The sequence below is a fragment of the Sinocyclocheilus anshuiensis genome, unplaced genomic scaffold, assembly GCF_001515605.1.
Source record: "Sinocyclocheilus anshuiensis isolate Anshui unplaced genomic scaffold, SAMN03320099.WGS_v1.1 scaffold539, whole genome shotgun sequence".
Lineage (NCBI taxonomy): Eukaryota > Metazoa > Chordata > Actinopteri > Cypriniformes > Cyprinidae > Sinocyclocheilus > Sinocyclocheilus anshuiensis.
Genome location: NW_015549612.1, coordinates 485,215 through 501,150, shown reverse-complemented (window position 1 = coordinate 501,150; position 15,936 = coordinate 485,215). Strand labels below are relative to the sequence as shown.

The 15,936-nt window shown below is 36.5% G+C and overlaps 1 protein-coding gene across 4 annotated transcripts in view; it reads right to left on the bottom strand.

The window, feature by feature from the left end:
• LOC107659257 (potassium voltage-gated channel subfamily H member 1-like) overlaps positions 1–15,668 on the bottom strand; it is a 61,296-nt gene extending 45,628 nt beyond the window's left edge. For 2 of the 4 annotated variants that reach the window (XM_016448134.1, XM_016448135.1), the window contains exons 1-7: positions 15,498–15,668; positions 14,420–14,446; positions 11,387–11,510; positions 9,490–9,596; positions 9,126–9,254; positions 8,927–9,045; positions 7,306–7,698 (exon numbers count right to left, since the gene is read on the bottom strand). In XM_016448134.1, coding sequence (XP_016303620.1) covers positions 7,306–7,698; positions 8,927–9,045; positions 9,126–9,254; positions 9,490–9,596; positions 11,387–11,510; positions 14,420–14,446; positions 15,498–15,570 — 972 coding nt within the window. In that variant the 5' untranslated portion in view covers positions 15,571–15,668. The remainder of the gene's footprint in view (positions 1–7,305; positions 7,699–8,926; positions 9,046–9,125; positions 9,255–9,489; positions 9,597–11,386; positions 11,511–14,419; positions 14,447–15,497) is intronic. The other 2 variants (XM_016448136.1, XM_016448137.1) reach the window with 1 other exon arrangement.
• Positions 15,669–15,936: the final 268 nt, after the last annotated feature.

Below are 15,936 nucleotides of genomic sequence, written 5' to 3'. Positions count from 1 at the left end.
CTAGCTTACATTTGATTTACCTATTACAATAGTCCACTTACAGTTACTGCTATCATAAAAATACACTTTATATATAGGTTTAAAATTCTACAATAGACACATTTAATGTCCAAAAACAAATGTTTTAGCAAAATGTATATTTTACTAATTATTTCGCTCCTATTCGATTGCGCTCTGTCTGTTTAGCGTGCATGCGCGCAGCAGCACTAGTTGCTCTCGCGTGCCTCGCCCACTCCTGACAGAAAAATGGGTATGTTTGCATGACTTTCTAACATATACAGATGAAAAGTATACCTGTGACGTCAGCTATGCACTGAGGAAAACACAACGTCTCAAATGCATTAAACAGCACAGATGTATTCGCTGTTTGTCATTGTGGATTGATTTGATCCATGATCGACATTAAGGTCTGCTTAAGAATAAGCGTGCACAAATTAGTGAGATTGTGTGAATGTAATTTGTCGTTAATGGAACCGTTTTAGCCCTGATTGATTTGTTAGGTTATTCCAAGTCAGGTTTTGGACTTTAATCCCAGTTTTTCCTCGGGTCTCCGTGGTGTTGTGATCTGTCATATTCACGCAGCAGCGGTGATGAGAGAGCGCGCTTGAGAAACAGTTTAGAGAAGAGAAATCAATCTACATATAAAATATTGGTCACAGATTATTGGTCACTTTCTAAATAATAAAAGTATAGCGCATCCACTAGTAATTATATATAAATAAATCGTTTTTTACCGATGCAAATATGTTAGAAACGATGCATCGCGATATACATGACAACTTGTAGCCGATGCACACTTTTTAAACCGATGCATCGCATCGTTAACTTTTTATGCCGATGCACCGAGCGAATCGGGGAATCGTCCCATCCCTAGTGTGCATGCAACACAGTAGAAGTGGGAGGGAAGAGCATCCGAGTTGGTGAACGTGCTGGTATCATATTCATGCGCGCACGCATATGTGTTTTACAGAGAATCACAGTAAAATATATATATATTTTGTTTTACTTTTTAAAGTGATAGTTTGCCTCAAAATGAAAATTCAGTCATCATTTACTCACCCTCATATCATTCCAAACATGTACGACTTTCTTTTCAGATTATTTAAAGAATATTTCACCTGTTTTTATCCATAAAATGAAAGTAAGTGTGGTCCAAAACAACACTGACCCCATTGAATTTCATTGTATAGACAAAAACAAACAAACACATTTTTCAAAGTTTTTTTCATATAGTTCCATATAGTGGCATACATCCACGTGTAATTTGAGATCATGAAGATTTGTATTTGGCTTATTCAGTTATATGTTATACCTATCTATGCAATACAGTGGGATACAACGCTTTTTGGTATATAAGTTTAGTATACCACCCCTATTAGTCAAACATTTTTTTTAATTTTATTTATATATATATATTATACCTTCATTGGGGGCTGAGCCCCCTTAAAATGAAAATCCTAGAATCGCCCCTGGTCTACACTAATCTGGATAAATTAGAAAACGCATCCTTTTCTCTACATTTTGGCACTTCTATAAGTCTATAACATACTTTGGTAAACATTTCTCAATTATAGTGTAAAACAACACCCTTTTTTACCTTGTTAAAAACAGCTCTGTTCACAGCGACTCGTTTCGGTGCATGTTGGGTGGTTGTGTACAGGTTTCAGTTCAAACATGTAAAAGTGAATTTTGCATCCGATGACCCCTTTAAACTGGAACATAACATGTATTTTGAAAAATTAAATGAATTAAATCGAATTTAATTAAATTTAATTGAACTGAATTTTCATTTCATGCCAACTTTAAATTTGAGTAAATGATGACCCAATTTTCATTTTCAGGTGAACTGTCCCTTTAAGCACAAATAATTTTTGAAAGCTGTGGAATGCAGGTGTGACGGCAGTTAGTGCATCGGGCAGAGAGATTGTGCTCATCCTCTGTGCAGTGGCGGAAATTGATTGTGAGTTCAATTAAATGCAGACAGACAGCAAAATCGTTATACGGTCAGAGATTGATCCAGAGCAAAAGCTTCATCCAGTACACGATTCCTACCTCACCAGCACAGAGAATCCCGCACCATCGATTCAGTCCTCAACTTTACCATACAATCACCCGTATCCAGCGAGCGCAAGAGACAGACACAGAGAATCAAAGTGAGGTGCACAAATACTTCTACTCAAATGCTTTAAATACAAATTCAAAGTGTAAATATGATAGCATGGAAATTAACTCTTAGCCCAAGATCAGTGAAAGGGTTTGCGTGCTTCACTCTCATGCGTCCCGATCAATATTAATTAACACCAAAGATTTGCTCCATTACAAGCTAAAATACTATCCCTCACACAAAGCACTCAGACAAATGATCAGTTTAATGTTGCAGGGCTGTTATACCACCACTTGTAAAGATACGCAAGGTTTAATAGCTATTCCGAACAGGTGTTTTGAGGTAAATATGAAAAAAAATCACAAAGTCTCATCACAAAGTGTGTCTATGTATGAATACTTTTGGATTTAGTTTTGTTTCTTTTTTGCTGTGCTTCCCCTTGGTGCATTTAAAGTAAAATCTGAAGATAGTTACGAGCAGACCCTAGGTAGCAACTTATTAAGATCTCTCCTAGACTATTGAGTTGTAACATCAATGCTAGCTAGGTTTTCTCTGTAATGAGAGCCAGCAGGGTAGTCCAATGCTTTTCTTCAGTTCTTCCTTTCTTAAAGGCATTATTCATGTCTATTCCCAGGCCCGCATGGGACAAAAATGTTTTCCACTTCCCCTGTCCCTTGTGTGTTTGTTTATTGTTAAATATTTTGTCTGATCTGATAATTCAGGTCCCCATACACTAGGTTTGTAGTACTCACAGCCTAGTTTTATCTAATTTAAATCCATTCAGCTTAACTGCACCAATTTCCTCCCAAATCAGCGTAGACCAAGGCAGATAAACTGATTCAGAATCTCTCCAGAGATTTACTTTATGACACTGATCTGAGATCAGGCATGCTGGATAACTGCCACTAGAATAGTCCGAAACAGAGCAGATGCTACACAGAATCCGAAGAAGTCTTACGACAAACAATTAATGCAGTAAATTTAAAGGTCATGTGTGTCGTTTTTTAAATGCCTTAAATAAGGTCTGTAGTTAATGCAAGATCAAGATATTTTCTCGTTTAATCCTATGAGATAAAATACATCAGAAATATGTGTAAAAGGCTAAATGTGACTACAGAGGAAAACTCATCCAACTAGTAGATTTTAAATGTGGTTTGTTTATACTCTAGCTTTTTACCTCTGTTAATTGTAATTAGATGTGTTGGTAATTTGTGAAGATTACCCTAATGAACAGGATGTGTAAGAATAATAAACTTTACTTAGTCACAGAACTTTCCTGCAATATCCAAATCCGGTGGAAAAACTTCCAGGTCGGACTACAAAAATATACATATTTGTAGCAGGGATTATTTGCTTGCCTGACCAATGGCAGAAAGTGACAAACCTGTATCATTTTTACAATTATACTGTAATTATAGTACACTAGGTGGCGAATTTCACCTTGACTATATTAATAATATCTAAAAGATAATCTTTCTGTTCACTTGCAAACTCCTTAAAGGGATAATTCACCCAAAAATGAAAATTACCCGGTGATTTACCCACCCTTCAAAAAAAGCCATCCTAGGTGTATATGAATTTTTCTTTCAGACCAATACAATCAGAGTTTTTTTTTGTTTTGTTTTTCTCGATTTGTTTTTGGCATTTTTGTCTTTTATTTAGATAGGACAGTGTAGTGAGTGACAGGACGCGATGTAGGGGAGAGAGAGAGGTGGCCACGAGCCGGTATTGGAACTCGGGACGCACACAGCGCAACGGCGCTATACAGGGCTATCGGCACCGACCAATACAATTATTAACCCCCAGAGCCGTGTGGAGCCATTTTTATGACGGATTTATGCACTTTTATTGGACTTCTAAATCTTAAACCCCATTCACTGCCATTACAAAGCTTGGAAGAGCCAGGACATTTTTTAATATAACTCCGATTGTATTCGTCTGAAAGAAGAAAGTCCTATACACCTAGGATGCCTCGGGGGTGAGTAAAACACAGCCTGATTTTCATTTTTGGGTGAACTAACCCTTTAATGAGACTTGTGTGAGCGAAAGACGGTGAGCACTGGAGTAAAATAAGTGCACTTAAAAACACTTTAAATGTTCGCATTTGTGTGTGTGTGTGTGTGTGTGTGTGTGTGTGTGTGTGACCACCCCTATTAGTCAAACATTTTTTTTAATTTTATTTATATATATATATTATACCTTCATTGGGGGCTGAGCCCCCTTAAAATGAAAATCCTAGAATCGCCCCTGGTCTACACTAATCTGGATAAATTAGAAAACGCATCCTTTTCTCTACATTTTGGCACTTCTATAAGTCTATAACATACTTTGGTAAACATTTCTCAATTATAGTGTAAAACAACACCCTTTTTTACCTTGTTAAAAACAGCTCTGTTCACAGCGACTCGTTTCGGTGCATGTTGGGTGGTTGTGTACAGGTTTCAGTTCAAACATGTAAAAGTGAATTTTGCATCCGATGACCCCTTTAAACTGGAACATAACATGTATTTTGAAAAATTAAATGAATTAAATCGAATTTAATTAAATTTAATTGAACTGAATTTTCATTTCATGCCAACTTTAAATTTGAGTAAATGATGACCCAATTTTCATTTTCAGGTGAACTGTCCCTTTAAGCACAAATAATTTTTGAAAGCTGTGGAATGCAGGTGTGACGGCAGTTAGTGCATCGGGCAGAGAGATTGTGCTCATCCTCTGTGCAGTGGCGGAAATTGATTGTGAGTTCAATTAAATGCAGACAGACAGCAAAATCGTTATACGGTCAGAGATTGATCCAGAGCAAAAGCTTCATCCAGTACACGATTCCTACCTCACCAGCACAGAGAATCCCGCACCATCGATTCAGTCCTCAACTTTACCATACAATCACCCGTATCCAGCGAGCGCAAGAGACAGACACAGAGAATCAAAGTGAGGTGCACAAATACTTCTACTCAAATGCTTTAAATACAAATTCAAAGTGTAAATATGATAGCATGGAAATTAACTCTTAGCCCAAGATCAGTGAAAGGGTTTGCGTGCTTCACTCTCATGCGTCCCGATCAATATTAATTAACACCAAAGATTTGCTCCATTACAAGCTAAAATACTATCCCTCACACAAAGCACTCAGACAAATGATCAGTTTAATGTTGCAGGGCTGTTATACCACCACTTGTAAAGATACGCAAGGTTTAATAGCTATTCCGAACAGGTGTTTTGAGGTAAATATGAAAAAAAATCACAAAGTCTCATCACAAAGTGTGTCTATGTATGAATACTTTTGGATTTAGTTTTGTTTCTTTTTTGCTGTGCTTCCCCTTGGTGCATTTAAAGTAAAATCTGAAGATAGTTACGAGCAGACCCTAGGTAGCAACTTATTAAGATCTCTCCTAGACTATTGAGTTGTAACATCAATGCTAGCTAGGTTTTCTCTGTAATGAGAGCCAGCAGGGTAGTCCAATGCTTTTCTTCAGTTCTTCCTTTCTTAAAGGCATTATTCATGTCTATTCCCAGGCCCGCATGGGACAAAAATGTTTTCCACTTCCCCTGTCCCTTGTGTGTTTGTTTATTGTTAAATATTTTGTCTGATCTGATAATTCAGGTCCCCATACACTAGGTTTGTAGTACTCACAGCCTAGTTTTATCTAATTTAAATCCATTCAGCTTAACTGCACCAATTTCCTCCCAAATCAGCGTAGACCAAGGCAGATAAACTGATTCAGAATCTCTCCAGAGATTTACTTTATGACACTGATCTGAGATCAGGCATGCTGGATAACTGCCACTAGAATAGTCCGAAACAGAGCAGATGCTACACAGAATCCGAAGAAGTCTTACGACAAACAATTAATGCAGTAAATTTAAAGGTCATGTGTGTCGTTTTTTAAATGCCTTAAATAAGGTCTGTAGTTAATGCAAGATCAAGATATTTTCTCGTTTAATCCTATGAGATAAAATACATCAGAAATATGTGTAAAAGGCTAAATGTGACTACAGAGGAAAACTCATCCAACTAGTAGATTTTAAATGTGGTTTGTTTATACTCTAGCTTTTTACCTCTGTTAATTGTAATTAGATGTGTTGGTAATTTGTGAAGATTACCCTAATGAACAGGATGTGTAAGAATAATAAACTTTACTTAGTCACAGAACTTTCCTGCAATATCCAAATCCGGTGGAAAAACTTCCAGGTCGGACTACAAAAATATACATATTTGTAGCAGGGATTATTTGCTTGCCTGACCAATGGCAGAAAGTGACAAACCTGTATCATTTTTACATAATTATAGTACATATAGTACACTAGGTGGCGAATTTCACCTTGACTATATTAATAATATCTAAAAGATAATCACTTGCAAACCTTGCAAACTCCTTAAAGGGATAATTCACCCAAAAATGAAAATTACCCGGTGATTTACCCACCCTTCAAAAAAAGCCATCCTAGGTGTATATGAATTTTTCTTTCAGACCAATACAATCAGAGTTTTTTTTTGTTTTGTTTTTCTCGATTTGTTTTTGGCATTTTTGTCTTTTATTTAGATAGGACAGTGTAGTGAGTGACAGGACGCGATGTAGGGGAGAGAGAGAGGTGGCCACGAGCCGGTATTGGAACTCGGGACGCACACAGCGCAACGGCGCTATACAGGGCTATCGGCACCGACCAATACAATTATTAACCCCCAGAGCCGTGTGGAGCCATTTTTATGACGGATTTATGCACTTTTATTGGACTTCTAAATCTTAAACCCCATTCACTGCCATTACAAAGCTTGGAAGAGCCAGGACATTTTTTAAATATAATTCTGATTGTTTTCGTCTGAAAGAAGAAAGTCATATACACCTAGGATTGCCTGAGGGTGAGTAAATCATGGGGTAATTTTCATTTTTGGGTGAACTATCCCTTTGGCACATCTTACATAAAGTGCATGTTCCTCTCTATGAATTATTGCAGTCTGCTGCTTTTTAAACATGTCGTATATATACATATCTCCTTGCTTTAAACACTGTGAGAAACAAGCAATAAACTTCAGTATACTGGAAAACCAGAGCAAAAACAATGAGCCGACATAACAGACGTTTCGATCTTATCATTGATTATTAATCCTTTTTTCATGTTTGCTTGTGTGTGTGTGTGTGTGTGTGTGTGTGTGTGTGTGTGTGTGTGTGTATGTAAATAAATTTGTGTTTTGTACTGACCTCGTCCACGTTCTCAAAGGCGTTGATGACATCATAAGGCAGACAGGACAACAGGTCAATCACAAACCAGGTTTTCAAGTAATTCATGCGAATCAGTTTCGGGTCTGATATCACTTCTCCGGCCGGGCCCACGAACGTGGTGTGGAAATTTAGTACAATATCTACCAAAAAGATCACATCCACAATGCTGTCCACAACCAGCCAGGTGACGTTGTTCTGCTTGGTTTTGAATGAGACATTGTATGGGACCATGATGGCGGTGTAGAAGGTGAGAATGAGGATGACCCAGTCCCATGTGGTCTTAAAGGCACAGTAGTGCAGGATGATGTGAGGAGGGGTCTTGGGTGTCTCTTGTTTGTACTGGGGCAGGATGTCTGAGCCCAGCTGGAGAACCTGTGTGAGAGAGAGACAGAGAGAGAGGCAGCGGATGGATGGTCGTTTATCTGAGTGGAGAGGAAGAGAAATGACCCGTCTCGGCTTACAGGAGACTCACCTCAAAGAAAAATCGCATCCTGTTAAACATCTCATCTCGTCTGTTTAACAGATACAGATGAAGCCTTGTCACTGACTAAAATGTATTTTTAATGGACATTTTGGATAAACCATGCTAGAATAAATGTATGCTAACATTATGTATTATTGAAGAATGAATGGACACATTACCTTGAAGATTTAGTTTTACTTATCTAGCACTAAAAATACTTTCAATTAATTAAATAACATGTTAAATAAAAATGTTCATTTATTTGATTTTTACTGTCAATTTTAGGTCGATACCACATAAAAAAATTCCCAAACACTTCAAATTTTAAATTTCATTTAAATAAATGCAAATCAATATATTAACTTACTTCATATAAATAATTTAAATACATTTAAAATGTATTTAAGATGTAACATTTCATTTAAATATATTAATTTAATTTTTTTTATTATTTTCATATCATTGTACATGACTCTGGAAATACTTAATTCTGATTCCAATTGTGACATTCAGCTTATAAATATTTCTGAATAATGACCATTGTGAATGGAAACACTGTATAACAATCTCTCTGCTCTCTCTACAATTAATATAATATAATTCTCCTTTTACTTATTTATTGCAAATGATTGGCTGGAGCAGATTATATACAGTAGTCAGTTTATATTGGTCATATCATATTATATAGTTATTTATTGTCTACTGCCACCATGGATTAAATAACTAATACAAAACTAATCTGGCAGCTCCATTGCATGACAGCTTTTATGTGATTATGTATAATTAGCTAGGCCTAGAATAGAAAGTAAATAAATATATATTACAGATTATGAATTCATTATGAGGCATTTTTGGCTGCCACATTTAAATTTCTAGGTCTTTTCTTCACATTTGGTGGCACTTTTGTCCCAAATTCCTGACCCTGCTTTGTAAACTATTCAAAAATGCCCCATATATCTTTTTAATCTCCCTGCTGGAGGAGTGTGTGTACTGGAAACACACAGTGCAAGAGGATAGCCTTCCTAGTGTTAGTTTGATCTTTGACACAGATGGATGCAAACACATGCTGATACACACCATAATCACTCACAGGCGTAAAATGAAATGTATGAGACTGACATACACACTGAGACGTACCTCTGCAAGGCGCGAGTGTTTATGTACATTCTCTCCTTTATGTACAGTGGGCTGCAGTTGTTGCAGGACCCCTCTACTGCTGGTCAGAGCCCTGGTCAGACGAGCAAACTTCCCCCATCCTGAACACAGAAAAGATCCACATTTAACATTCACTCTCAAGTGCACAAATGTTCATGAAATACATCTGAACAACACGTACCTTTGGAGGAGTCATCTTCAATTGGTTGTTTGAATGCTGTTATGTCACTAAACGTACACAGGAAGAGCACAACCTTCTCCTGTTCATTTCGTATAGGTGCTATTTTCACAAAAAACCAAACCGGCATTCCTGGAAAAACACAACCACGCACATTTAAACATGCCGTAAATCTGTGACAGATAATATGTCGGGGGAGAAAAGTTATTTTTCTATTGAAGAAAAAACTGTCTTGTCTCTGTTTTACACATTTATGCATATTCATTAATATATTAGCATAACAAATGTATGCACCAGGACTGCTGTGTTCCTGCTCCCAGTTGTGTGTGCATCTGTGTGTGTGTGTGTGTGTGTGTGCAATGCTCACTGTTTTTCTTGTACATCAAGATCTCAAACGAATTCATCTCATAGTTCTCGAAAGTCAGCCGAACTTTCTCACATGTGTCCTTATCTGTGAGCTCTCCGTACATGAAGCTGAGACAAAAAAAGAAATGTAAAACACAATCAGAAGCAGACAGTTTTCAAGCAGAATTTCACTTGACTTTATTTTAAAGGTTGACTAAAAATACAATTCTGTCATCATTAACTCGTGTCATTCTAAATCCATTTAGACTTTCTGTTTTCTGTAGAACACAAAAGGAGAAGTGTAGTAGAATGTTGATGCTGCTCTTTTGAATAAAATACAAGTGACCAGGGGCTGTCAAATTCCACAAGTGACAAAAAAGTGCCATGATAAAAGGTCATATATGACAACATTGACAACATATGTTATTTTTTATGGTGCTTTTGAAGCTTGGCGGCCCCAGTCACCATTCACTTTCACTGAGTAAAAAAAAAAATACCATGCTAAATTTCTACCTTTGTGTTTCACAGAAGAAAGTAAGTCAAATGGGTTGAAAATCAGAACACCCTGAGTGTAGTTAAATGGTCATAACATTAATTTGTCTGTTGCTTAGTGGATCTTTTGAGTCATGATGAGTGGAAGTTTACTGAAAACTAGTCCAGCTTTGCTTTACTATAATGAGAGAGGCAGAGAGGGAGGAATGATACATTCGAGAGACTCTACAAATGTATTTCTCTTTGAGACATCTGGAGCTGTAACGCTAATGAGCCTATCTTGTGTTTGTCATATCAAGGAAAAGTAAGAGTTCAATGCTGGCTGGCTCAACAACTAACCACACAGAAGACAGCCACTTTCACCCTTTCAACTCTATTTTTAACATTTACTGTAACATCTGCAAAAACTTCCACATAGGAAATTAAAAAAAATAAAAAATAATTACATAAGGCATATGTAACAGAATACATTCTTACAAATTCATTTCTGTGTTTATTCTGCTACATACTCTAGCATTCAAAAGTTGCTGTCGGTACATTTTTTATGTTTTGGAATTAGACTCTTATGTTCAACAAGGCTGTATTTATTTTATCTAAATTACAGTTAAAACTGAAATATTGAGAAATATTATTACAATTTAAAGTGTTTTCTATTTTAATATATTTAAAAATGTTATTTATTTCTGTGATGGCAAAGCTGGATTTTCAGCAGCCATTACTCCAATTTTCAGTGTCAAATAATCATTATAAACCACTGTCACTTTTGATCAATTTAATGCATCCTACTAAATAAAAGTATTAATTTCTTAAAAAAAAAAAAAAAAAAACTTATTTACTGAAATATATTTATTATTTACTTATTTTGCACTGTTACTTTCCCATATTCCTCTCTACATCGTGTGTAGTGTAGTACTATATGCTGTACTGTATTGTATTGCATATTGTAATATAATATTGCACTGTACATATACTGGGTTGTATTGTGGGCATACTTCATTACAAACAATATTGTACTATCTTGTATATTATGTTATCTAATACGATATTTAATACTGTAAATGGTAAATTTCTCACTATTAACTAGTTGCTTTTTAGCATGCCTTTTATTAACATATTGGCTGTTTATTAGTGCTTATAAAGCACATATTCTGCATGGCCATATTCTACATCCCTAATCCTACCAAATACCTAAACTTAACAACTACCTTACTAACTATTAACAAGCAGCAAATTAGTAGTTTATTGAGGCAAAAGTTGTCGTTAATGGTTTGTTAATAGTGAGAATTGGACCTTAAAATAGTGTGACCACTGAATTCAAGCATCTTTCTACAAAAAGTTGCAGTTCTCTCTTTTATAAAGAAAATATGATCAATATGATGGGATATAAAAACTAGTACATGAAACCAGCTCTGCATGAAGTCTGATACCTGCATGTGCTGCTTTTCTGCATGACCTCAGCACGGTGGTAGCCGGACAGCTTACAAAAGCCATCATTACTGTAAACGATTGGCCAGTCTATGATCTGGGCATTTCCCAACACAAAGTTTGTGTCTGTGGAAAGAGCACAGGAGGGTGTGGGGAGGAAGCAGGTGAGAGGAACCAGGCACAAGGTCAACGGTAAGAAAACTAGAGGTCGGTCGTTATGGTAATGTCACATAAGGCAGGATGGGTGGACACTGTCACAGCAGCTGAAAGCCATTGATCTGACATGTTTATGACAACACTGAGAACTTCAGCTTCATTTTTACTGGTCTTTAGCCAAGATGGTAATGCACAGTAGTTTCACATTATACTCTCACATTACCGTACAACCCCACTCAAACTAAAATATGTTTATCTCTAAATGTTCCTTCTGGCACCCTATTGTCCAGATACAGTTCCCTGCCTTTTAAGTTTTTTCTTGTTAAAGTGAACAGAAAGAAACATGTATTTGGTAGTCTCAGCCTCAAACAGCCCACAAACCACCCACAGATTGTTGTGATCCATATTGCATTAAATCATTGACATATTTGGCTGAAAAACATTGGTTTAAATATAATTGACTGGCTTTACTGTAACTAATGGGAGTCAGGGTACATGGGTTTGTGTTTGCAAGTCTAAGAAATAACTAATTGCTGGATTTGCCAAAGTTTGCGGGGTTGTAGTATCAAATCTTTTAAGGTTTTCAAGAGTTTTGTTTGAAACACTTAAGCAAGTGAACAAGATATGCTTGATCACACATGTATATTCCACCTAAACTATCACTGTTACATCAATTAAAAAAAAATATTGTCCTATATATCCCAACACAATAAACAGCTGTGGTTGGTCATAAACATGTATCCCATTCCTGGTTTTTGGCCACTACTGTTCAAACGTTTGGGGTCATAAATTAATACTTTTATTCAGCAAGAACACATTAAATTGAAAAGCGTTACAAAAAAGACATGGTACAAAATGTTACAAAAGATTTCTATTTCAAATAAATGCAGAACTTTTTATTAATCAAAGAATCCTGAAAAAGGTTTGACAGTTTCCACAAAAATATTAAGCACAACTATTTTCAGCACTGATAATAAGAAATGTTTCTTGAGCACCAAATCAGCATATTAGCATCTCTAAAAAAAACATATCATATTCAATATCATAATGTGACACTGAAGACTGGATTAATGGCTGCTGAAAATTCAGCTTTGCCATCTCAGAAATAAATCAAAATATTAAAATTAAAAACCTGTTTATTTTTTTAAATTGTAAAAGTATTTCACAATATTACTGGTTACTGTATATTTAATCAAATAAATGCAGCCTTGGCAAGCAAAAGAGACTTTTTTCAAAAACATTTTAAAAATCTTACAAACCCCAAACTTTTGAAAGGCACTGTGTATTCCTATAGCACCAAAATTCTGACTGAACAAAATAAGCTTCTTTGACACTCATAATACTGTGAGAAAAGCTAATACACACAACCTGATACCTTCAGCATCTTCACAAAACTTTCAAGCACTATCTTCATGCTACATCTCTCATTAATCCTTTCATTGTCCAAATCTTTGCAGACAGAGTCAGTTTGTTTTGTTCTGGAGTATCACAGCCATTATCAATTAGGCCTATACCGGAACTTTCACTCCTGTGTGTATTATCCAAAAGCCTGTGTTGAAAACTCTCTGTGCCAAGGTCATCTGTAATGGGCTCCATCTCTGTAACCTTGCTTTAACCTTTCGTCTGATGTCTGTCAATGTTAGTTTGTTAGTGGCTAGCGTGTTAAGCAGGCTATCAGGCTGATTAGCTGACAGTAGTGATTTAGCGGCTGCTGACTAAGCCAGTAGCACTTTTAACAAAGTATATCTCAAAGCTTGAGCAAGCTCACCGTAACACTATACTATGTAATCCGATATAAAAGAATTAGAAACTGTAGTCTGTCACAAATGAGGGACAGTGAAGACCTTTATATAAGCACTGTCCTTATGTAATATGTAAACTGTAAACAGCATCATGACTTTCATCAGTCTCACAGCCTTTATTTACATATTTACATGCAGTAGGATTTTGTATGATCAATGTCACGGATTTGTCTTTTTGTTTACTTAGAAACATTTCATATTCATTTTACCTCACCGCATTTGTTAACATTTCCTGTTAAAATTACTGTTTATTTCAAGGTTTAAATTTGAATCCCAGACTTTTGACCCCTACTGCATATCAACATTAAAACGAATTTAGATCTAAAATAAAATACAATAAAATAAGCTCTGATAGATTTTGTTTTTCATTATAAAATATGTCCTTCACCCCATTCAGACATAATAACATGAATGGCAACATTTGTCACTTTGACTGCACATATGATTTAAACACAGACAGACATTTCATCTTTCTATGGCTAATGCTTGTGGAGGGTAAAGGTGAGATGAGCAAATGTGGAAGGGCAGCATCAGAAACAGAAGTGAAGGGAAACTCAGATCCATGATATCAATTGATTTAAAAGCATGGTGGTGGATTTGCCACAGAGCACAGTTCTCCTCTACTGAGCATAAACACAGGAAGTTCACTCGACAAACTAAAACAAACACACACACATGTGGACACACACGCACCACTATGGAGGAAAAACGTTCCATGCCAACATTTGTTATTTTACAGCAAGTGCTGTCAGCGCTGAATGAGGGCCAGGGAGCAACATCTGCATGGTTATTTTCACCATAACTAAGCAGCTTTGAAATATCAACAGCACTGTTGAACCACTTTAACACTAAACCACAAAAGAGTTTAATCAAACTTTTTGTTAAAATTCAGACTATCCATTTGTAAATTAACAAAAATTGTTATAGAACAATATTTAATGTCGAAAGGGAACTAGAAAGAGAGAGGGAGGGAGGGAAGGAAAGACAGAAAGAAAAAGATAGAGAAAGAGAGGGGGAGAGATAATGGAGGGATGAAAGAGGTTAAAGCACAAGTGTTCTGCTCAGTGAGGTTTATACCTGTGTGTCTATGTGATAATGTCCAAACTGGAAGTTAAAGAAAACAGAAAAAGAGTTAAATAATACACAAACACCATAGAGGAAGAGGAATTTATTCTCATGTTCTTCTCCAAGACGGCCAGTTAACCCATATGACCAAGCAGGTCATACAGACATCAATGTTTTCAGAATAGAAGTCCTACTTAAATGAAAAAGTACATCTTTCTTAAAGCTTAGAGATCTCTCTACTGGGGTTCAATGCAGAGGTGGTGTCCACTGGGCAGTTGTGGACATCTGATGTTCGATTAGTTTTAAATGGCCATATGCATGCAACAAAACCGCATGAATAAGAAAAGCGGTCCTGATGTATAAACATCAATAAAAGAGATCTTGGATTCTATTTTAAAGACCTTACAGAGGGTGCAAGAACACAGTCTGATCTCGCAGATAGTGTTGGTGAAGATCCTCATCCAGTTTTCAACCTTTCAGCGCTCTTAAATATTAATTGCTATTAAATATTCATTTAACCTAAAGTTGTTCTCTATCCCACAACATGCTGATGGAAGGATGTATGAGAACAACTCAAATGGGAACGAGCAGCTGTCACGCAGAGAATACAGAACAACATTTCAATGTTCCTGCAGCCCATTAGGCTACTCTGTATTAAGTATTTGTATAGGCCTAATTACTATAGCTTAATATAAAAATAAATTATGCATTATGTAAATAAATTAGCCTATATATAGCCTATTTATATATAATTTAACAAAAAATCTAGAAAAGAATTGTACTTTTAGAACTGTTTAACGTTTTTTCATAAAAAATCAAATAATAACGAATAAATTCTATAGTAAAACATCACTATAGAATGCGCCTGCATAACGTTTTTTCCCCGCGTGAACAGGCACCTTTAACTTTCTAGTTTGTGTTATTATTTAAGTAGACTATATTGTCAAAAGTACGTTGTCTTTATGTAAAGGTTTCTTCTAAGTCTTTTACTTATGTACCCAAAAGTTTTTCTTTCTCTCTTTTATCTGCGACACTACCGCTGATACTCTTTCTGTATGTGCGCTGCTTTGGATGTGATGGTGCGTCTTACCGTTAGACCGTCGGACAATATTTTCCAGAAAAGTGTTTTGTGGGGCCACTAGTCCTCTGCGTCCCCCGGCCATCACGGCGGGTCATGCGCTCCTATGAGAGCCCGGACCGGTATCAGCATAAAGTACCCACACACGTCTCCGGTGTGTCTGCCGTCCACATGCCGCTGCCGCATCCAGTGATGTGTGGACCCAGGGCTCTCCTCACGCTCTCCTCTCCTCCACCCCTTTGAGCCTCCACCATCGGCTTCAACTGGCGAAACAGCGCCATCTATTGACTCGTGTGAGGCAGCATGTGTCCCAATGTGAATCAATAGATGGCGCAGATTCGTCAGAGTAGACGTTGGCAATGCGTAATAAAAAATTACTTGACGCCATCTGCTGGTGGATGTACTATTTCTTGCAACACTTTTCGTCTTTGTAAACTAGGAAGAATTCAAA